Consider the following 23948-nt stretch of genomic DNA (forward strand, 5'->3'; position numbering starts at 1 on the left):
ACGAGAGGAAGTGTCTACTGTCCTCCACGGAGGTGTCGGTTCTCTATGGCACTCCACCCCCACTCCTCCTTCCCAGCCTGAGCCCCAGGGGTCTCCCGAAGCCAGGACGGACAGGGAGGGGCCAGGACAGCCAGGAAGGGCGCCAACTCACACTGCACGTCCACGCGGATGGACTTGATGGCGGGCACGCCCACGCCGTTCTCGGCTTTGCAGTAGTAGCGTCCGCCCTGCGTGCGCGCGATGCGCTCGATGCGCAGAGTCTCATTGAACACGGATGTCTCCTGGAACTTGTCGGACGCGCTCCCCGCAGTCTTGGTCCACCGCACCTGGGCAGGCAGGGAGAGCAGATTCAGACCCCGCAGTGAGGGTGGGGGGCCTCCAGGCTGAACCCTGCAATGTGTCTCCCCTTCACAAGCTTACGTGGCCTAGGAAACCAACCCAAACAGACTTGTGGGAATGCGCAGGCAAGGTAGGACATGTCAGCCAAGAGCCTGGGGAATCCGGGGTCAGAAGGCTAAGGCTTTAAAGAAGGCAGTATGTGCAGTGCTTGGAGCATGGACTTGTGGGCACGTTACCCAGCCTCTCCTGCCCCTTTACTCATTGTAAAGTGGAGACTATTGCACCCTCCTGGGGTGACTGGGGGTATTAAATTAATGTATACTTAGTGCTGGAAGGCTTCAGATTTCTCATCTGTGCAAGAGGTCTAGGTAGTAGCCAGTGTCCATGCTGGCCTGGAACACTGCCTGCCTCCTGGTATTCACACCTTTCTGTAGTCCCCTCACACTTAGTACCAGATGGTCTGTGTGACCAGTAGAATAGGGCAGGAGTGATGATGGTACCTCACTTCCAAGATCGGGTTATAAAAGACTGTGATTCCCATCTTGGTGGCTTTCTCGCTCTGGGGAAAGCCAGCTGTCCTGTCATGAGCAACCCTATGGAGAGGCCCACAGGGAGGGCGGGAAGCCTCGGGGCAGCACCTGGGAGTGGCCTGGAAGGGGATGTGCCAGCCCCAGTCAGACCTCAAATGACTGCAGCCGATGAGAGGCCCTGAGCCAGCGCCAGCCAACTCAGCCACTCCACCCTGCCTATCCCACAGAAACCGTCAGACAATAGTGTTCGCTGTTTTAAGCCCCTCATTTTGGAGCACTTGTTCTGTAGCAATAGATAACCATAACTATTATGTAGCATAACACCCACTTTGCAGGGTCATTGTGATGTTCAGGAATAAAGTATGTAAAGCAGCGAGGTGTGGGGCCTGGTATATATGAGTCACTCCATAAATGGCTATTATTGACACTGCCTTAGATGATGGACACTATCAAGGATCACCCAAGAAACTGGAGCTACTGTTGAAAGTAGCAGAGGTTCGAGAAAAACGGACCCGTTTCAGCTAAGTCCTAAGGATCAGAGGATGCGATAGGGACGTTTCCATCTAAAGTTGAGGAGGACTGCCTGTTACTGAGACAGGGCCAGGGCCCTGAGCCTGGTGACTAGGTCAGGCCACAGGTCATGAAAACAAAAAGGCCGGGAGAAGTCGGTGAAAGGACAACCTTCTCACGCAGGGAGGGGCCACTGCAGGCCATAACGTTGCTACTCTCATCCCCGCGACACCCAACCCTACCCTCATGGGCTTAGAGCTTACAGAACCTGGGGAAGGACGCAGGCCGTTTCAGGCAATCCGCACTTAGACCACAGGGTGCTTTGGAGAGAGAACAAGGCCATGGAAATATGTTTTCTTTTTGTACTTGGCTTGTGCGGTTTTAACATGATTGTCTAGATGGCGTTTGTTTCCATGCTGCTTGGGATGTGGTTTGCTTTATCCTTCCCTGTCTGTGGTGTAGCTTTACGGCTGCCTATGTCCAATATACATGGGTGCACAGGTTCCAACCAGTTTTTATGTTTGTTTCTCAGCTTAGGGTTTCCTCACCACTTGGATAGCGCAAGACAGCGACAGGCTTAGGGTCACGCTCTCTCCTAGGTGACTGTGTGCACCCACATCCTGAAGCAGAGGGTCCGCTCCCGGCTGTGACTCTGGGCTGTGGACTCCAGTGATAGGTGGTGCCACTCGTGTCGAGCTTCCAGCGTTAAATAGAGTCCAGCTCCAGCTCCCCAGCCATGGACAGCCCTGTGGCCTCAACTCATGCCCCCTCCGTGTGCATGAACCCTACTACCCCTGAGGCCCATGGCCCTCCACGGACCAGGTTCTTCGGCTTCTGCTCACTACCATAGCTATGGATTCCTCTGTATGTTGGCCCCAGAGGTTCCCTCTCTTGACATTTGGAGTGGAGAATGCCCCGCCCACTCAGTCCCCCACACAGGGGGCCATGAGATGGGGCTGCTCCCCTATGAGACTAGCTGCTCCATGACAACAGGACCGTAGCTATGTCCTTGTGCCCCATGACAGGGCTTGGCACATGGCAGGGACTCAATAAATATTGGTTGTAATGAAACGAGTGAAAAAGGGAACTGAAGGCGTTTCAGGAGAGGTGAGCCGCAGTGGTTAAAGCAGGAATGGGCTGGGTGTACTGGGCAAGTTCGACTGGAACACAGGGTGTGAGGAGGATGCCAGTGGGAGCTGAGACAGGAAAGGCAGGAGAGGGCCGGATTGTGGGAGGTCTTCAATTCTACTTCCAGGAACCTGAGCTGAGTCTGGTTGGTAACAGGGAGCCATCGAAGGTTTTGGAGCAGGGCAATGATATGATGCAGCCGGCTGGAGGATGAGGATTGGGGTCAGGGTGCAGGAATGGATGGGAGGGGGAGACTTGGGAGAATGGGAGGCCAGTGAGAGTCTACTGCAGGGGACCAAGGAACAGGACTGAAGTTCTGACTCAGAGGAGCAATGAGGAATAGAGAGGAGAAGGCCCATGCAAGGGCATAGAAAGACAGGCCTTAGAGTCCAGCTATCTGTGGGGAATGAGATGGGACAGAGTCAAATAGGAGCCCAGGGGGTTGAGCCTAGGTAGCATGAAAAACAAGGAAACCTCAGATGGAAATGGAAAGATGAAGGCTTGTACACACAGCCACAACCACAGATGACTCAGACACAGGGGACACCCACAGATGGCTAGTGCGCCGTAGGGAGAGATGGCCCAGCTGCCTCCCTGGCGTCAGGAGAACCATCCCTAATCGTCACACCTGACACAACACCGGCCTGAAGGCTGGCAGCACCGCTTTCGCCTCTAAACAAACCTCAGAGAAGGAGCAAGCAGCAGGCATAGCGTCAGGCCCGAAGTCCTTGGGGGTTTCCTTGGCCATCTGCTCGTCTCAAGGCCCAACCTACTAAAGCCATCCCTGTTCCTAAAATTGTCCTGAAAAAGGACATTTGATTTCACATTTCACTCTCCTTCTAGGATCCAATCGAAACCTCTTCTGCTCCTCTTAAAGGTCACAGCAGCTCACCGGCAAATTGCATCCTCCCTCCAGCCCGCCGCCTCCTGCCTCCTCCCAGTGGCTCTCGGCGATAACCAGCCTCGGCTTCCTGTCTGAATCATTCTGTTGGTCTGGGACAAGATTCACCTGGCATTTCCAGAGTCTCAGCATCTGTTGCTTTCTAATTGCTTTGAGTCTTTCAATCTCCAGAGTGTAGGGCTTGTCTAGCAGACGCCTCCAAAAGTAGAGATTGTATTAAATGTGGCTGGTAATTCCTGGAGTCCCCAATCCAAAGACCGATGCCCTGGGAGGAAGTGTGCCAAGCTACAGAGAACACGGGTTCTGGATTCGAATTCTGCGTCCGCCTTCACCAGAGCTGTGTGGCCTGGGGAGTTTACCTAACCTCCCTGAACCTCAGTCTCCAAATATGAGCCCAGGGGTTGAGCCTAAGTAGCAGGGAAAACACTGGTTGTGATGAGCCAACGAGAAAACACTGGAGAAAGCACCTACCTTAGCGCATGGCACACGGCCTCTAACCGGGGCTGAAGCTGCACCTGAGGATGTGTCCGCTCACAGACACGAGGGATGGAGTGGCACCGAATACCTGACCCTCAGTGTTTCCCCTTGGCCATCAATGTTTCCAGGCGAGTAAGCCCGCAGCCTCCAGCCCTTCCCCCAGAGAGTTCATTTTCCAGCTGCTTCCCCAGCCCCATCTCCTGCCTTCTGTGTATTTGCCACTATCGCCCCTAGTCCCCAACCCCTGCTTCGGCTTCTCAAGCTGTGATCCCAGAGTGGGGGTGGGAGGGAGGAGGGGCCGCACAGGCGGGATGGGGCCCTACCTGGGGCCGGGGGTGCCCGGTGACAAGGCACTGCAGCACCAGGGTGTCGCCCTCCCGGATGGTGTAGACGCGCTCGCTGATGTTGTCCTCTTTCACCACACACGCCTGGCCCGCGTGGACGATCTGGGCCTGGGCTGGAGCTGACAGAGAGCGGGGAGGTTAGACAAGAGGCGAGAAGGGGTCTGAGACTCCCTCCTGAGCATGTCTGAAGGAAGGGTCAGCCCAGACCTTCCCAGGTCATTCTTTGGAGGCCTGGCCCCATGGAGCTCAGAAAGAATCCTGCCAGAGCCCGCAGGCCAGAACCAGAGAGGCAGGGAGCTCAGGGGCACTTCCTCCCCATCCCACGCCCTTGCAGGAGACCTGTGCGCTCCAGGGAGCTGGTGGGGGGATGAGGGGGAGGGGCTTTGTAATTGTACAGACTGGCTATCACCCAGTGAGCATCACCATACAGATTGGTCATCACCCAGTGAGCATCACCGTCTTAGCAGCCCTACAGGGGAGGCTGCTGGGGCTCCACCCAGCTTCCCGCATCTGGTCGGTGCATCCACCCCGCTGCTCTGAGTGGTGGCTGTGGGTGCACAGAGCTCACCTTCCCAGGGAATTGCCCTTAGCCAGCACTTGGCCCGGAAATGCCTAGGAGGTCACCCTTCCCCGATATACACACCCACCCAATGCCTGGCAAACACGGGTGCAGATGCTAGTCCTCTTGCCTCAAGATGGGATGACTGTGGTGCTGTTCACGCTCCAGACACAGCCCCCACCCCGCCCACCCAGACCCTAGGAACAGGCAAAGGCTAAGTCAGTTGAACCACATTTTTGCCCAGCTGCTTCCGTCATTCCCTTAGTTTCTCCTGAGAGCATTGAACCAGCCCCAGCCATCTCAGAGAGCCTACCCTAAGATTCCCCAACCCACAGACTACACATTCCCTTTCCCCAAAGCCCTGTTAATTTTCCCTCGGTGCTCCCTGGGCCTGTGCCAGCATCTTCTCCAAGGGACAGAAGTTCTCCCAGGGGGACTCGGAAGTTCTCAAAAAACTGGCTCCCCCCAACCTCTCTCCCAGTGCCCAGGGCAGGGGGACCCAGAGGTAAATGACAGAACTGGGAAAGCCCCTCCCTCAGTGTCAGCCCCCCCCCCCAATCCTAAAGGCAAACCAGCCCCACCCCACAAAGGCTTGGGCCCCCGGAAGGAGGACGAAGCCCCCTGTTCACACCTGTGTGCTCACAGTTGATGGTGGAGAGAGGAGGTGGGAGAGCTGTAGGGTTCGAGGGACATAGGGAGTGAACAGAGTCCTGGCCCTAAAGAGGTGCACAGAGGTGAGATAAAGCCTGGACATACAATGTGTAACTTCCTCCAGGAAGCGCCCATGGCTTCCTGCACAACCCCTCCTTTTGTATGGTTACTCCCCCAGCACCACAACAAGGCATCAATTTGTGTGTCCATCCAATTCAGGTCCTTGTCTTTCTGCCACCAGGCTGTGAACTCCTACTGAGTGAGCCCCTTCCCATGGCTGACATCTCCCAGGGTACATATTCCCTTTGGAGTACATATACCTACTGGCTAGCAGCAAGGTAGCCAGACCCCCTGACCTTGGCATTTCAGTTTGTGCATCACCCCACTCCCCCACCCTCACCACCACCCCCACTGAGTTTTGTTAGCATGAGCCAGCGTCCCACATTTTGTTCCCCCCCGGAGCGTCTGGAACTGTGTTTCTAACCCTGAACCAACAGAAACCCCCACAGCGTCGCTGTCCTCTGTCCCGCTTAACCTCAGCCTCCCCTCCACACGCCCCAGGGCGGCACTGCCAACAGCAGCATCTTCTGATTCCAAAGGCAACCAGGCCAGAGCCCATGTCAGGGGCCCCGAGATAATCCCTCCATCCAGTGTGCTGGGCTGCATATCTGGCGCTTTGGCCAGACAGGTCATGCTGTGCTGTCTGTTCCTAAAATACACAGATAGGAAGGTACTGACATCAGGCGAGGCCTTGAGATATGGTCTCATGGCCCCTTCCCAGCACGCAGGCCTTCTTTCTCAGAAGGCCCGGAAGTCTCATTCCAAATTTGGGAGACAAAGGACTGGAAAAAGTATAAATAAAGAGAGTTTCCTCCATATTGGGGGGCCCAGAATTTGAAAGACACATTTTCTCTGGGCCTCCACAAAATTTAATAATAAAATGTAACTCCTGTAGTCATCGCTGCAGTTCAGCCTCTGCGTCGGCAGGGTGCTGTGACTGTGGTCAGCTGGCCAGCTTAATAGAGGCTCTTAAATTTAAATTCTGAGTCGGTGGTCTATCTCGCTGAGTGAACCCATAACACCAGCCTGTCACACAACAAATGCTCCGAGCCACTGCCCTGCGGGTGCTGACGAGGCTGTCGGGGAAAGCTGGGGACCAGCTCGGAAAGAGCATCTTGGGTAAACTGGTAGCAAACAGAAAAACAGAAACGAACCGGATGGTTTCTGAGTACGCTTGGTGCTAAGACGACTCTAAAGCAGGGGCATGTGACAAGCAACAGTGGGCAGAGGAGAGACCAGCTTTAGAGAGATGGAAAGAGCTGACAATCTGGAATGAATTCCTGGCTCTGCTACCCACGAGCTAGGTGACACGGGGTAAGTTACTTCATCTCTCTGAGCCTTGGCCTCTTCATTTACAAAACGGTAACAATAATGCCTTCTCCCGGGGCTGGTGTGAGGGTTTAAAAAAATACGTGCAGCCCTAGCCGGTCTGCTCAGTGGATAGAGCGCCAGCCCATGGACTGAAGGGTCCCGGGTTCAATTCCAGTCACTTCGATTGCAGGCTTGATGCCCAGCCCAGGTCAGGGTGCGTGCAGGAGGCAACCAATCTATGTGTCTCTCTCACATCGATGTTTCTCTCCCTCTCTTTTCCATTCTCTCTAAAAATCAATGGGAAAATATCTTTGGGGGAGGATTAACCAAAAACAAACAAGGAGACAGTATGTGTAAAACATCTGGCCGAACAGTGTGCATGTGCTCTTTTGCTAAATGACAGCTCCTGAGATGATCAAATAGGAGGGGGAGATGGGGACAGACAGGCCCCCTCTACACTCCAGGGGTGCAAACACTCAAAGCAGACATGACACCGGTGGGGATGCTTCATGAATACAATCAAGACTCCTGCTGAGGGCTGTGCAGGGCTAAAGGGGGCTTGGAAACCAGGGCGGGGGGTGCCCTTCAGGAGCACCCCTCTTATCACAATCCTCACCCAGCTTTCAGCGAGTTATTTTGTGACTTTTAGCAAGTTACGTTTTCTCAGTTGTGAAATGGGGTTGTTGTGAGGAATAAATCCGTAAACTCAGGTGAAGTGTTTAAAACAGGGTCTGGCCCATGGTGAACAATCGAACCGGGTCCGCCAGCACTTTATTCTACAGATGATCCCGCACTCCCCTCGGAGCCCACTCCCCGGGCCTGAGGCCCGAATGGCAGGACCCACAGATGATGACGGCTGATGTATTCCCGGGGCCGTAACTGCACTCTCCTCGCCTCGGTTCTGAGAGGCAGACAGGCAAGTCCTATGTAGCCTGTGTTGGCAGAGGACACGACGGCGTGGAGAAGGCAATCCCGTCACTCACTGACCCAGAGCAGCGCTGGGACTCGAACCCAGACCTTCCACTCAGTGGCCTGGAACTCAGTCCACTGGCCAATCGTCCTCAGATGCCCCCATCGCCGCCCTGTGTCGCCAGGGGAGCCTGTCATAGCACATTCCCAGGCCCACATGGAATCGTCAGCTCTGGCCCTGGTCTCATTTCGCTTTCCGAGCTCTATCGATAAACCCCCATGAGGAAAGGAAAACCCTGTCCCCCAACCTGAGTGCCGCAAAGCGTTCATCCACAGTCCCCCGCCAAACAAGGACACTGCCTCCTCTCTCTCCTCAGAGCCTCGGCACACAAGAGGATATGATTAAAGGCTCTGAAAAGTCCTGCAGTGAACACACCCGCTGACTTGGTTTAATCCAGTGCTTTCCGAGTGTATTTGACCATAAAGCCCTTTCTTCACAGAGTAGCTCTTAACATCTTGAGAGACAGAAGTGTTGTCTGTAACAAGTGGAGAAGTGCTGATCCGATGCGCAACACAAAAACTAAGGCTGTGGAGTCAAGTAACACCCCCCGCCCCCACCACCACCACCACACACCACATGCCAGTCCCTTGGCTGAGAATATGAGATGGCATGAGAGATGGCACCCAGGGGGGCAACTTCATCATGAGGACGGTTGAGGCAGAAATAGCAAGTCCCTAGCAGAGGGCTTCTGGCCAATCAGCTCACTCCTCTCTTCCCCCAAAAGAAGACACCCTCAAATTGTAGGTGCCGGTGGGGATTGTGGCGCCCGCAGGCCCAGTGAGGAAGCCACACACTCCATGACTCACTCAAGTGAAGGCTAATTCAAACTGCCCCCTGGGCTTCCGAAGAGGATTCTCACTGGAACCTAGAAGGGGAGTTTCATCAAGGACCCCCCCCCCCCCCCCCCGCGAGAGAACGTCCTCCTGGCTTCTAGCCGAGGGGGAGGGGTGCTGACAGAGGCATGAGGGTGCAGCAGTACATGCAGAGCAAACAAGGCAGGCAGACAGCAAGCGCATGGAAAACCTGAATTTAAAGCCCCCTCAGCTTTCCGTCAGGTTCCCTCCACACACATTTGAAAAGGTCAGTCGCAGCCAACGGGGGGCTGTTGTCCTGCTCCCTGCTCCTGCTCCTTCAGGGGAAGGGTGTCTGCAGGCTGGGAAACTTCCACGCAGAGCGGAGTGGGGGGAGGGCAAGGAGAGAAAGGGGCAGGGGCGGCGACTTCCCCACCTGGAGTTGGTTCTAGCTGCCCAGTTGCCAGATGGCAGGCCAAGGCCCACCCCCCTAACTGCCTCCGCAGCATCGCTGAGCCTTCTGGGCCAGGCAACATGGAATCGGGATCCGTGTTCTGGTCCTGGCTTCCATCAGACCGTCATCCAACAAATCCTTATGAGCGGGAGGGGCTGAGCTTGGTGCTGGGGTCCAGGGGCACGGGGCGCGATGGCACCAGGCCCTGCCCTAGGGAAGTATATCGTCTGGAAGAGCTGGGCGAAAGGCCTTCGGAGAGGCAGCGAGGAAGCAGGGAGGGATGCTGTGAGCTGGAGTTCTGTCCCAGGTCTCCCCCACCGCAACATGACAACAGCCTAACAACGTACACACAAAATAACCATTTACTCTGCGCAAACATCGCACTGAGTGCTTCATATCTATGATCTTATTTATTGCTCATAACAAGCGTGTTATTGTTCCCATTTGTCAGATGAGGAAGCTGAGGCCCAGCAAGGTTAAGGAAGTTGCCCAAGGATGCCCTGCTGGTTGGGTGTCTGTCTGACTGCCTGACCGCTGTGCTCAGCCCCATGCATTTCCAGTTCCCGAGCATCCACGCAGTGGGAGGACACGCAGGACCAGTCACTGGTGGGACGGTCCCGGGCAGCATCCTTTAAACTGCCCCTCCCCCGCCTTCCCAGCTCCTGGTACGCACATGTTTACCGATCCTTTTATGCATGTAATGCAAATGGACACTAAATAATTTAGGGAGGTTAACAATGCTGAAATATTAACAGGCTTTTCTCTTTTAATTAGCTGCCCAGAGAATGGCGGCCGGGCCGGGAGCAGGCTCTCAGGGCGGGTGCCTGGCCAGCTCCGCCTGGCCTCCTCCTCTCAGGGATGATGCTTAAGGGCCGCCCCTGTGGCCCATCCACCTGGATGAACCCCGCCCTCTGAGCTCTCCACAGCGGGGGTTTGCCCTGGCCGCCCCACCCACTGTGCTGGCTTCGGAGCTGGCTGGGCCTCTGCTCACGGCCAGCCAGGATGGGCCAGGCGACTTCTCAGAGCTCTCCAGGTTGGGGGGTGGGGGGGGGAAGAGGGGGGCTCCAATTCTATGATGGAAAAACCAGTTTGAAACAGTCCCACCATCTCTTCTGGCCTCACCTTCATGCGGGTCATCCGGAGGAGACGACAGCACACTGTGTCCTGTCCACCCCCGGACATTCTCTCGGGTCATCAGGCCTTGGTCCAAGCCAGTTCCCTCTCCATCCTCCCTCTCACTCCCTGCCTCCCAACCCTTCCAAGGGCACACAGAGTCGCCTGGTAATGCGCCATTGATCCATCGATTGCTCTGTAACATTTCCCGAGCGTCTATTAGTGACCCACCCTGCCCTCGGCGCTAGGATGCAGAGCCCATGAGGCCTGGCGCGCCTCACTGAAGACGCCCTGCCCGCCCTCGCTGCAGACCACGCTGAAGTCTGCTCGCACCACCAGGGCTTCTTGGCTCATCAAACTCAAGCCTCTATTCAGCTGACCTCCCCTTTGGCTCCAGCCCGAGTGCGTGTGTCACTGACCTCTGAGTGCAAACACTCATCTCTGCGTACAAGGGTGCTGTCACTGAGTGGGGAGCGGGCACAGCTGAGAGGATCCGTGCACAGGCTGCCACCCTGTTGCCATAATGGAGCATAAAACCTCGCTGTGCTCTCGTGTCAGATGCAGGGCCTGCTGCTGCTTGCCCAGCCTGCGACTGTTTACAGGGCCGGGCCCATGTGCAGGGCCTGGCGCTTCTGGCAGAGCCAACATCCTGGCAGCCCTCCTCTGCTGAGAGCAGTGGACAGTCCATCTGTGCCCAGTCCCGAGGAATGTTCGGCACCACTGCACCCACATCCTGGCCTCGTCAGCAGGCACGGGTCCTGAGAGCGCCGGATTATGCTCATAGACTCCCCATTGTCTGAGCGTCAGGGGAAGTCTAGCCTGCCCGCCATGTGTGGAGCTCTGGGATGGCAGGCCAGGCCACGGGGCAGCCTGTAAATGAGGACTCCGAGGTCCCCTGGGGTAAACAATAAAGGGGCTTCTCCCTGGTGGGCCCCAGAACACTGGGATCAAAACTCTCAACAATGAGGGGACCTGGGGCAGCTCTAAGCAGTGCCGGCAGGACCCTCGGGAAGAGGGCAGAAAGGCACGGGCCTCAGGTCGGGCATCCGTCACCCCAGGCTGTAACTGCCAGTCTGAGCGGCTGCCCTGCTGGGAGGGGTAGGAGGCAGGGCTCTATCTCTCACCGAATGACTATGTGACCTTGGGCAAGTCCTTTATTTAACTTCTTGAAGCCTCAGTTTCTTCATCTGCAAAATGGGGATAATACTACACGCGAGGCTGTAGTGGTAATAACGTCTGGGTTGTGGATTAAATAGGATAATGTACATTGGGCACAGAGTACAATGACTATTATCTAGGAGGCGCTCAGTTAATTTCAGTGCCCTTTCCATTTGATAATATAGTCCGGGACCCCTAGGGAACCTGTTCCAAGGGCCTGCCAGAGGAAGGTGGAAGACTGAATGAGGAGGCTACTTTGGGGGGAACGCCAAGAGCAGTCATCCTGAGGGACCAGAATATCATGGTGGCTAAAAGAGGTGACCCCTGGGAGGAAAGCTCTCCCCAGGAGGCCAAGCTGCCACCCATCAAGGCAGAGGATAGCTTCTGGAACCCAGGCCCTGAGCCTGCCTGGCCTGGGGACACGGGGCCCAAGAACACAGGGTTACTTGTGTAAAATTTCCCTGTGTGGGTCCCAGCTATCCAGACCCTTCAAAATCTGCTGGTCCTGGGGACCCCCTCACTGCAGTTCACCTGGCCCTGGGCCCTGAGAGCAATCCAGACTAGATATGACCGAGTGCCCATGTGCCAAAGCATGCCTACCTACCCCAGTCCAGGGGAGGAGCAGGGCCGGAGGGACACAGCTGTGGGCTTGGGTTCTCACCCAGGCGGCTGCAGTAATTGCTGTGTGTTCTGGGGCAAATCGTTTAACCCTCTAGTCTAGAGCCTCAGTTTCCTGACTGTAAAATGGGCACGAGTGTTTCCTATTGTGAGTGTTAAACACGGTAAGAGTGGAATCGACCATGTACAGCATGGCTGCCTTATAGATACAATAGAAGTGTAGTTAGAAGGAGCAAAATAAAACCAAACTCATACCTCAGGTGTCTGCCAGGAGGAGGCCCCTGGGTCTGAGAGTTGCAGCATCACTGCATTGTCCAACGAGGACCCCGACAGTCGCCTGAGTGACCCGGTCCCTAGGAGCCTGAGGCTCCAGTGTAGCCGTGACCAACAACAGGGATGGGGCACGTCCTGGGTGGGACCACAGCCACACTGCCAGGCCCAGCCCCCAACCCAGAACATGGAGTCTGGGCCAGTCCTGAGCCAGGGCACGCAGGGAACAGTGGCTTTGCTGAAGCAAACAACCCCCAAAGCCCCACCTGACCCCAGTGGCTTCCTCAGAACCCCATCTTGGAAGTCCAGGGCACACAGCCCGGGGCCTGCCACAGGCCTGGCTGTGGGAGAGAAGGGAAGACACAGGGTTGAGGCACTGGATTTGGGCTGAAATGAACATCTGGGGACCCTGCACCCTCAGAAAGAAAGGGGTGGTGGCAGGCGGGAGGGAGTCCTTTCCAACCAACCCCGCAAGTGCTGACTGAGGCTCCTCTCCAGCACTGAACTTGACTCAGCCCAAGTTCGCCATTTAAAACAGAGACCAGTAACATTAGAGTGTCTTAAGTGAGATGACACACCAGAAAGTGACGTGTAAACTGTCAAGTTCTGCACAAATCAGGTCTCATTAGGAGCTGAAAAACCCAAATTTGGCTTCAGGAAGTAAAACCTGGAAGTTAAGAACCAGGACACGCATATAGGCCTAACCAATGGACACGGACAACAGGGGGGTGGGGGCATGAGCAGGGGGAGGGGGGAGGGGGGTAACATGGGGATAAGGACACATATGTAATATCTTAAACAATACAAAAATATATATTTATATTAAAAAAAAGGAATCAGGACAAAATGCACCTACCAAACCCAGTGAAAATAAATTAAAATTATAAAATCCATTGTGGCTGGGCCGTGTGCAAGCTGAGCTCTAGCTTTTTGTAGCCAAACCCGGCAATGTGAATTGAGAACCATAAAACTGCCCTGGCCTAGGACCTGTCAGGCACTCTCACTTCGGGGAACAAGCCCCAAGGACACCACTGTAAAGGAGAAAGCAATCCACATACGGATATTCACGGCTGGGCTATTTAGGAGAAAGGGAAATCGGAGTCTGCCAAACGCCCAGCAAATGGAGAAATGGTGACCAAACTCCAGCGCGTCGATGCAGGGGGTGCCCGGAGGCCATTAAAGTGGCAGGTCTGAGGGCTCGGTCAATACCGGCAGACGTGCGTAGGAGATAAAGTCGCCCAAGAAAGCAGAGCGGACCACTGTTCACTGCTATGTAAAAACATATTGACAGGGATGGGCCGGGAATTTAGAATGAATGACTGATGTCTCGTGGTCACTGGGTTTCTTTCTCTTTTTTCCTACGAAGTTGTTTAAGTGGTTAATAATAACAATAACAACGCTGAAAGCACAATCAATCTTGCAGCTTGAGAGTGGGTAGGGCCGGAGACCCCCGCACAGAGGGCAGGGGAGGGAAGGACAGTATTTCTTGGGAGCCCACCACCACCAGGCAGCACTCTGATCTCCCCAACCCAGGCCACTGGGGGTTCCTGGGCATCACCCCACCCAGCTCTGGGGGTGGGATTATGGGTGCCCCAACGTGACTGCTTGGAACCTCTTACAGACGCCTCTGCAGAGCCCTCCAGGCCAGGCCTTCACCCCACCCAACTCAAGAGGCGGGAGGAGGGATGGCCTGGGGTTAAACACCACGGAATCAGATGTAAGGGCCTGACTAGCCTTACGCTTCTCTCCATCCACTGAGCTCAGGAGGACAGCCTTATGCCCCCAACACCTGCAAGGCCTGAGAGCCACTCCTCACCCACCCATTAGTGAAAGCACACCGTCCCCTGCTGACTGCGCGTCCGCCAGAAACCTCGGAGCCGGCCCTGGCCTCTCTGTCTTCCACACCCGCACCCAGCCCACCAGCGAGCCCTCTCAGCTCGACCTCCAAAACTGATCCTGACCCTGACCCCTCAGCCACCGCCACCATGTCCTGCCTGGAGAATTACAGCAGCCTCCTGGTGGGTCTACCTTGCTTCCTCCCTTGCCTGGTACAGTCTCTTCTCCACATGCAGCCGAAGGGATCCCTTCACAACACAAAATCAGATTCCTCTCTCCTCTGCTCAAAACCCTGCCACGGCTCCCAGCTTACTTGGAGTCAAAGCCAACCCTTTTTCAATAGCACGTTCTCTGCCCTCCTCCCCATGTGGCCACCCTGCTTTCTGTTGTTCTCCTAGTAGGCCAAGCCCACATCCACCCCAGGACCTTTGCACTTGCAGGTCCCTCTGCTGGATTGCTCTTTCCAGAGTTCCAGAGCTTTCCCCATCACCTCAGCTCTCTTCAAGAGAGGCCTTGTCTGATCACCCTGTTTAAGACAGCGTGGCCGCCCGACCTCCACCCCCCTCCCTCCCTCTCCCCACTCTGTGTTCTTCCTCACACTCCGCAACACCTGGCGTATTAAACTGTCACTTGCTCATTCTCTGTGCCCCTTTCAAAGTGAACACCCCTGGAAGGGAAAGCATGTTATACCCCTGAAAAGGATGAACAATCTTATTTTCCAAGAGTCAATTCGAGAAGCATGAAGTTTAGGAACATATTTTCTTTAGCATCAGGTATATTTATAAATCAGGAAATGCCATACTTGCATTAATTATTCTCATCATTTTTTCTCTCCATCACTGAAGGGTTTCTCCCCTTTTTAGGCTAAACTTTTAGAAACCACATAAGTGGTATACACTGTAGGATCTGATTATAATGCTGAGCCTCTGAACAACTTGTAAATGACTTGAAACCCAGCAGGTTGGGGGAGGAAAGTGAAGTACTTGGGATGGGGGAGGCCAGTTGGACCAGAGTTCAATCACAGCCGGGCCCAGAAAAGTCACTGCCATTAGGAGGCTCCTAGGGGCTGAGGATGGGGAAGGAGGGACTGCCCCTTAGGAGGAAAGTCAGGTCTGAAATGGGCCGTGGCGGGGGTGGCAGCAAAAGGCTGGGTGCGAACACACCTGTAAAGTAGCTCAGAGGGAACAGCGTTCCTGCTCTAAATTTCCCCAAGAGGAAAACGGGGGAAAGCTGGAATTCTGCCACCCTCTCTCCTAGGCCCGGCTCTAGGTCCTGCTCCCTGTCCCCCAGGAGTGTGCCGCACGCCTGTACCCAGAGCCTCATATGACACTTCCGTGGTGGCCGCCTCTGGCCAGTGCTGGAATCGCTCACTTAGCAGGTGCTCCTCTGAGCAGCTGGAGCGTTCACTCCCCACACGCTGGGCACTGGGCTGAGTGGCTTTCCAGAGTTCCCCATTTCCTCTTCGCCACAGCCCCCTGAGGACGGTGCTATTACTATCGCCAACTTGTGCATGGGGAAACTGAGGCACGGGGCGTAATCTCCCCACAATCACACAGGTAGCAAGTGGCTACGGCAGAACTTGAACCCAGATCCGGTTCAGAAGCCTCTACTCCTATCCTTCAGGCCACATGCCTCCCACCTGAGCCAGAGAGATGATCATGCATCCACTTTGATATATTTAGTTGCTTGCTTCTGAAATTAGACCCTGGTGGTGTCATGGGGCCTGGCAAGTCTTGTGCCACCGCTGATCTCAGAGCTGCTAGTCGCTGACACCTCGGTGTGAAGAACTTTTCTGTTTACTCCCCTCCTTGGGGGCAATGACAGATGAGGGAAGGAGGTGGGGGTGGGGGTGGGGGGGAGGCTGCAGGACCACTTGGAGGACCCTTCCCAGAATCCTCCTCTGTGGTTGCCATGGCACCACCTCTGCAAAGGCCTGGACCCTGGTGGGGAAGGGAGGGTGAGGTGGGGCGAAAGGAAGTGATCCAGAAGAAAAAGAGCTAGCCTGTGTAGAGGGTCCCTCTGGAAAAGGGGGGGCTGTGGGGCCATCAGACCTGAGACCCTCATCAGGGCCACCTCAGGAGGAAGGACAGGACAGCAGAGATGGGTGAGGGAGGTGACAGAAGTATGCAGAGGGTGGTGGGAGCTTCAGCGAGGAAACTGAGGCACAGGAGGAAGACTGGACTCTGCAAGGGCAAGGTGCTTGGCAGCACTGGCCCAGCGCCCAGCGCACAGTAGGTACTTAGTAAAGGTCAGCTCAAATGAGACTTCCTGATTAGGACACCAGGGAGCCCCGATTTGCTCGGACCAGGAACAAAGCATGCGCACTGCGTCATGGAGATGTGCTTGGGGCTCCCGTGGTGAGGGGCTCTGGGTGAGGGGCTCCCGCCCGCATAGGAGCTTTTCCAGGGTGCAGGTCCCCTCTGAGCCTGAGCAACTCTGTTCCTGAAAGGCTGGCTGGGGGGTGGGGGCTCCAGGAGAAGAATAGGCCCCCTGCCACTCAGCCCAGCTGGGGCCGCTGGGGCCCTGCGCCCAGCCCAGCCCCCACCCTGGCACAGGCGCAGCGGGTGAGCGCATGCCTGGCACAGTCCCCAGTGCCTGGGAGAGAGGCTCCAAGTGGGCGGCTTTGTATTTTGTGAAAACCAAATCCACAACTGATCTCTCCAGCCAAGCAGGGCCTGCTGGGAAGGCTGGCGGGCCTCTCTTCCCGCCCCCCTGCTGGGGCCCACCTCCCCCAGGAACCATGGGGAGCACCAGCTGCCACCCTGGCTGGCATGGGGGCTGACGGCCGGGCCTGGGCCCCGCTCCTGAGTGCCAGGGTTTGCCCCCTCCCCACCCTGACCCCCTTCCTGCCTGGAATAAATTGGAATACAAATCAGAGGGAACCGCTTTCCTCTGTTTGAACAAATTGCTATGGATTCCTCCCTGTCTCAGGTCAGGGCTCACGATGGGGGATATTTTCACTCGCCGGCTGCTAATAGACTCGGGAGAAGCTGCTGGATCGATGGAGGCCGGGAAAATTAGCCCGGAGCTCCAGGCCAGCCTTGGCCTGTCCCTGCCCCCATGCCAGGACTCTTGGAAGGGATGAGGCAGCCGTAACCCAGGCTGGACATCAACACCAGCTGACGGCCTGTTCCCTCCCCCTTCCTGGGAAACAAGGCAAGGGAGTCCAGGAGAGGCAATGGGGGAAAGGTGGGCCCAGAGAGGCCCCCAAAGAGATCTGACGTCCCCCACAGTCAAGCATGGCCCCCTGAACATATCTCCATGCTCTTGTGTGCAACATCAGCGTGCATATACACACCTTCAGCACATGCATGCCCATGTATACTTACATGTGCACAAAAATAGAGATAAAGTGTACACGCAAGGTAGAGAGAACATGGGAATGTATTTCAGCTCCTGTGGAGGTACCCAGCGAGGGCAGTTTACCTAATGCTGCTGGTTCTACATGCACGCACACATACATACATACACGCAAACACATACATACATACATACATACATACACACACACTCCCCTCTGTAAATTAGAACCCAGATCTGCCTTGGGAGATAGATGTGGGAGACAGGGTTTGTCTCCTGGCAGGCAGAGCACTACCACTAGCTTGGTGTGACCCTTCGCCTCTGGTTACTGGTTTCTGCCTCTAAACCAGTGGTTCTCAACCTTCCTCATGCCGCGACCCTTTAATACAGTTCCTCATGTTGTGGTGACCCCCAATTTCATTGTTACAAATTGAACATAATTAAAGCATAGTGATTAATCAGAAAAACCCTATGTAATTATATATGTGTTTTCCGATGGTCTTAGGAGACCCCTGTGAAAGGGTCGTTTGACCCCCAAAGGGGTTGCGACCCACAGGTTGAGAACCGCTGCTGAGCCTTTAGGGCCAGGTGACCTCTGAGCCCCATACCTCTGACCTTTTGTAGCTCCCAGCCGGGGCTGCCTATTGGCTGTGCAGGCTGAGGACTCCTCTGGCCCTCCTCAGCCTCAGGTTTCTCTTCTGACAAATGACGAGATTTGCCCCAAGATCTCTGCTGGCTTTGTCACTTTATAAGCCCGTGACTCTCCATCATCCCTCTGCCTTGTTCTCTGCTGCATCCTCGGCACCCAGAACAGTGTCCGGCACATAGCGAGGGCTCCAGAAAAATGTGGTAATTACTTAATTACTCTCAGGTCCCAGGTGGGCGTGGAGAGGCTGAGAGAAATTCACAACAGGATGGAGGCGCCGCTCTGATCTGGACGCTAAGGCCCAGGGGTACTCAGGGTGCAGACGAGCCAGATCATTACCCACGGAGGCTCCTTCCTGCAGAGGGAAGTGGACAGAATGCAATCGGCCTAATTACCCACACAGGGTCCTGTCTGCGGGGAAAGGGCAGCCGTCCAGTGTCAGAAATGGTCCCCTCCTCTCTCTTCGTTTTGAATTGAGCTGGTGGGAAGCTAATGATCACGCCCCATGGCAATGCCCAAAGGGCCCGGGAGACTGGGTTTGTCCTCCGTGACCCCCAGCCCTGTCCTCCCCAGGTGTGAGGCCCCTCAGTCCTTCAGGGAGAGCCTGGGTTCTACCAGGAGGGTCTTGGGGAAATTGACGGGCTGGAGGTCTAGTCACAGAATCCCAGGAAGTAAACGAGGAGCTCACAGGTCTGGTTTTCCACCCGGAATCAGGGCTTCCACGTGCAGCCCAGAAGATAAGACCTACGAACAAAGAGCTCAGCAAAACTGGCTGGTTCTGAAGAGGCAAAACAGAAGGTTGGGCAGGATGTAGTCCACGCTGCCGGAGCCCCGCTCCCCTGACCACTGCCATGCACAGCGCCAGCACCTGATGCCAGTCACACTGCCTTCGCGTGCAGCCTGCTGCCCAGCGAGTGCCAGGAATTAACACCCCAGGAATTAACACCCCCAGGAATTAACACCCCCCAGGAGCAGCCTGCAGCCAATGACAGATGGGAGTTGGTGTACACCTGCCCCAGCTCCCTCACCATGACGGGCAGACTCTGAAGTGTGTATTACGCAGTGTCCCCAAGGTCCCTAGGGAGACATGGTGGTGGCTCGCTTGACAATGCACCTTTTTTTGGTTGCCTTTGCTTTCCTATCTCATGTCTCCATTCCCCTACCTGAGCTTCCTGCACTCACCTCCCAAATAAACTACCTGTACTTGGCTCCTTATCTCAGGGTCTGCTTCTGGGGAACCCAAACTGCCACCTCAAGTCCAAGCCAATTCTGATTGTCATGGTGCCCCTATTAAGTCTCAAATACCCTAGCAAACTCCTCTACCTCCACCTGTCACTTGTCGAAACCTCCTCACCTGAATTCCAATCCTCAAGATCCAACTGATCTGACCAACCAGCCTGAGCCACGGGGGAAGGGCTTGAGGGCTGCGGGGAATGCCCAGAGCAGCCTTCCCGAAACAGGCCCGGGTTCCTGCGGGCGAACGGGCTGGTTGCCCTAAAGCGGACCACAGGCTGTGCGACAGACTAGCAGCAGCCTCCAGGTCACGGAGCCACGCTGGCTGCCTCCTCCCCCACACGGGGCCTCCCAGGGCCTCCCGACATTTCACGAAGGGCTTCTCACATCTGACCAGGGGTCCTGGACCCAGAACAAGACTCCTTGGATGCAGTGAAGCTTGGGGATAAGAAATGGGGTTTGCAGGGGTGGGAGGAGGATTGTAGATTTACAGCCTAAAATGAGCTTATAAACACCAGGTAGACATGCCCCGGCTCCTCAGAGCCTACTTCCCTAGGAGAATGGGAAAGATCCAGACGTGGAGTCCCTTGGCATGGCTTTTCATTCAGCCTCAGTACCTCACTGCTGTGTGACCTCAACACGCCACTCACCGTCTCTGGTCTAGTCTCTTGCTGCGCTGAATCTCAACGATCTGCCTCTGGGCGGCTTGAAGCCACCGACTGGCGCTGACCTCTCTCCTTGCCACACCCTCGGGCCCCGCCTCATGACCTTCTCTATGTCTACCCTGTGGCATATTCCAGAAAGGAGGGTAAAGCCAGACCTCGCCACAGCACAGAACTGCAGCAAGCCGTGGGCTTACGGATTTTGCTGGAAGGTAAGCTGACCTCCCCAAGGTCGCCATTCCAGCAGAACACCAGAACCAAACCCAGGGAGATGAGGCCACCAGCACCCTCCCCACCTCTACCTTCCCGATGCCCCTCTCAGAAATGGGAAGAAGCACCTCGTTAAGAGTTACTTAAGAATCACATAGGAAAAGTCTCAGGGCCAAGGGCCAAGGAGATACTCAGCTCCTGAATCTTTCTGAGAAGAGACTATGTTACAGCGAGTTGAATTACAGTAAGACAACGAGGAGAACTTCCCAACAACAAAGGACCACAGGCTTTGAGAACAGAAAGACGAGCTACATCACCTCTGCAGTACTTTCTGGCCCATGGCTTCTGGCGTAGCCCCTCAGTTTTTGTTCCCCCAAATCAGGGGGGTCCACAGAGCTCTCCCGTGGCTGGGACTGGAAGGAGCCATTGCCAGAGGGGACAGGTACCAACCAGCAGAAATCAACCACCTCACGAGTTGTGAGTGGTGCGCAGGGTGGGAAGGGGGGAAGGGGAGCACTGGCCGACAGGGAGCTGGGACCCGCACAGGAATGTGTTGTTGAGCCCAGCAAGGCTCTCCCCTGCTCTAGGTCTCAGTTCTCTATAAATTCCTTCTGGGCATCCTCAGAACAGCCAGAGGCCTCCCCCACCACCACCTGAGCTAGGCTGGCCGGGGGGAGGGAGTGGGGGGGGAGAGTGGTGTTCACAGCCATCTAAATCCTCCCTCATTTCAAGAAGCACCAGCTGACCCTGAAGTGGGGATTTGTGGTAAAGACTGGACATTATCTACCCAATATCCATTCTCCCCTTCGTTCTAACTAAACCCTGATAATCTCTTAGGTGAGAATGTGCCCATCGAAAAGGCATTTCTCAGCCTCCCTTGCAGCTAAGAATGGCCCATGAGCTACACGCAGCAGTCATGGGGAGGGGGTTTCTGGAAAAGCTTTTGAAAGGAAACGGACTCAGCTGGTAGGCCCGTACCTTTTCTTTTTCCTACCTGCAATGTGTCTTTTTTTATTTTGTAATGCTCACCTGAGGATATTTTTTCCCATTGATTTTTAAAGAGAGTGGAAGTGAGGAAAGGAGGGGAAGAGAGGGAGATAGAATAAAGCATCGATGTAAGAAAGACACATTGATTGGTTGCCTCCAACATACACCCCAATCAGGGCCAGGAATCAAACCTACAACCCAGGTATGTGCCCTTAATTGGGAATCAAACCTTCAAACCTTCAACCCTTTGGTGCACAGCTGATGTTTTAACCACTGAGCACACAGGCCAGGGCTGGAATGTACCATGATGACTAAGCAGGGCAGCCCTTTGGTGGCTTTGGTGGCTTGTGATGATGTGCTTGGTTGACACTGAATTGCTTCATTGGGGTCCGGTTCTGAAATTTTCATTTATTTATAAACCTAATGAGAGTACACAAAAGGGCCACATTTCGGAGAGGTAACAATTTACCTTGTGCAAATCAATGGGGCAGCACCTCCAGGTGGATTCTTGCAGCCCCTCCCGATTCGGGACGGGGAAGGCGCTGGTGAGAAGCAGGGGCCCGTCTCCCAAGCCCCTGACCTGGACCTGCGGTTAGCACTGCTAACACAGGAAGTCTCCGTCCATCATTTAAGAATAACCAGTGTGCGTGTGTGTCTGAAAGACCCCAGGGCCCACAGGAGCTTGATTGAAACCAAGCTTGGGCAGTGACCTGGAAAACCCAGAAATGCCCTCCGAAAGCTCCGGGGAAGACGACATCTGTTTGGGCCTGACTCATTCCGACGCACCGGCTCCGCCAGCTGCGCCTGGGAGCCAACTGGAGCGCTCTCGCCACGCAGCTGCCTCGATGCCACCTGCAGCGCTTCTGATCCAGGAGGTCCCACCTGCGCGTGCGGCCAGGCAGCTGCTGTTGCAAAGGCTCCCCAGGTGGTTCTGACGGGCCACCCGGTGGAGAAGCACTTCTCTACACAGCTTCCCGTCTCCAGGCAACCAGTGTACCTCGGCCGAGTGTCTGGGACTAGAGAGGAGCCTGAGGTGGAATCTCCGCAGCCGGCTGAGCAGCACCCTCGTGCCGGCCCCGTCACCAGCCCCTGCGGTCACTCACCCCTGCAGCCGCAGCTTCCCACAGGCCGCGGCTGGGAACTAGGCCCGCGTGGCTGGGAGCTGCCCGCACCCTCCCTGGCCTGCTACATATCTCAAAAGCGCAGCCCGCACCTCCAGCTTCCACATGCCACCCACGCCCGGAGCTCCCTGCCATCTGCCTGCCACCGCTCTGCTCTCGTGAAACAGAGTCCCCACGGCTTGCCTGAGAGTTTACCAAGTGCTGTCACTTGGACTTCTGACTCCAAAGGTGGCGGTGACTGAGCCAGTCTTCCAGACAGGGAAACCGAGGCTCAGTGAGGGGAGACTATTGGTCCAGGGTCCCTCAGAGGCGGCCAGCTGCCCATCTGGCCCTCCAGCCCAAGTCTGCCCATTTGCGTCCAGCCCCTCTGCCCGCATGCCCTTGCCATTCAAAGGTTGCTCCATGGGCCTGCAGCACTGGCATCACCCCCGAGTTCGTCAGAAATGCAGACTCTCGCCCCGGCCCAGGCACACTGACCTGGATCTGCAGACCCCAGGGCACCCCCGCTGCCTCCCTGCCAATCTCCAGTCCCCAGCTGGCCCTTCCTCCCTCAGGCTCTGTCTCCTCTCCTGGCTTTCCAGCCCCTGTGCCCTAGGTCCCCTCCTACCTCCCTGCTCTGTCTCCTCTCTCTCCTCCCACCCCAGGGTGCTGGGCTCAGCCCCCCCTCCTCTCTCACTCCACTCTCTCTTTCCTGGCCATTTTATTTCACTTCATGGTTTCAGCCCACTCATGACCAACACTCATGTCCACCGGCCCATCAACATCTCTCCCAGACATCCCACACCAGAACCCCACGAAGTTCAAGGCTGCGCTGGAATTGTCAGGGAAGTAAAACTGCTGACGGAGGCCTTGCTCAGGGCCAGCTCAGGGCTCCCCAGGTGCGTCTCATGGCACGCTCATCCCAAACCCACGCGGTGGGTACGATGCCCTCCATCTGACCAGTGGAGAGGGCACGCCTCGGAAAGCAGATGGACCTCGGGCTCTCAGCTGATGCAGGCAGAGCTGGGGTTCAGACCTGGGTTTCTGAACGCCAAGCCTCAGGGCATTTCCGCTCCCACCCCTTGCCTGAACTCTTCCTGACGCACGTTTAGAACCTAATGATTGTACAGTCTCATTCCTCGTCTTTTGCAAGAGTCTCTAACTGGCTTCCTTCCCCCACACCTAACCCCCTGCAGTCTATTCTCTACATGGCAGCCGGAGGAATTCTATTAAAAGGGTGTCAGTTCATGTCCCTCCTCTGCTCAAAACCCTCCCACGGCTCAACTCACTCAGAATAAAAGCCTGAGTCCTTACATAGCCTTCCATAGCCTTCAACAATCAGGCCCCACTAACTCTCCAACCCTCACATCCTATTCCCCTCCCCATGGCTCACTCTGCTCCAGCCATACCGACCCCTCCTTGTGGCTAAACGAGCCACTCGTGCTTCTGCCCCAGGGCCTTTGCACTGACTGCCCAGAATGCACTTATCCACCAGGCTTTCTCCCTCTTCCCCAGGCATCTTCCAGGCTCTGTCCTGGTGGCACCTACTCAAGGAGCCCCCACACACACACACACCACCACTGTATATGAACTTGAACCACAGTCCACCATTCCTGGTCCCCTTGGGTGCTTTTCTCTCTTTCACAGGGCTCATCGCCATAGGAACATTATATACTTATTCATTGACTTGTTTACTCCCTGTCTCCCTCCGTGTGAATGTAAAGTCTAGGAGAGCAAGAGCTTGTTTTTCTCCAAATATCTCAAGAGCTCCAAACAGAACCTTCACGCGT

At 55.6% G+C, this 23948-nt stretch overlaps 1 protein-coding gene across 2 annotated transcripts in view; it reads right to left on the reverse strand.

Annotated features, from left to right (window-relative positions):
- Positions 1 to 23948, reverse strand: part of MDGA1 (MAM domain containing glycosylphosphatidylinositol anchor 1) — a gene marked incomplete at its 5' end in the record, with an annotated part of 50487 nt that overhangs the window by 20008 nt on the left and 6531 nt on the right. For both annotated transcript variants that reach the window (XM_081094438.1, XM_081094437.1), the window contains 2 exons: positions 152 to 326; positions 4209 to 4348. In XM_081094438.1, coding sequence (XP_080950564.1) covers positions 152 to 326; positions 4209 to 4348 — 315 coding nt within the window. The remainder of the gene's footprint in view (positions 1 to 151; positions 327 to 4208; positions 4349 to 23948) is intronic.

Source organism: Myotis nattereri (genome assembly GCF_964212035.1).
Source record: "Myotis nattereri genome assembly, chromosome: 6".
NCBI lineage: Eukaryota > Metazoa > Chordata > Mammalia > Chiroptera > Vespertilionidae > Myotis > Myotis nattereri.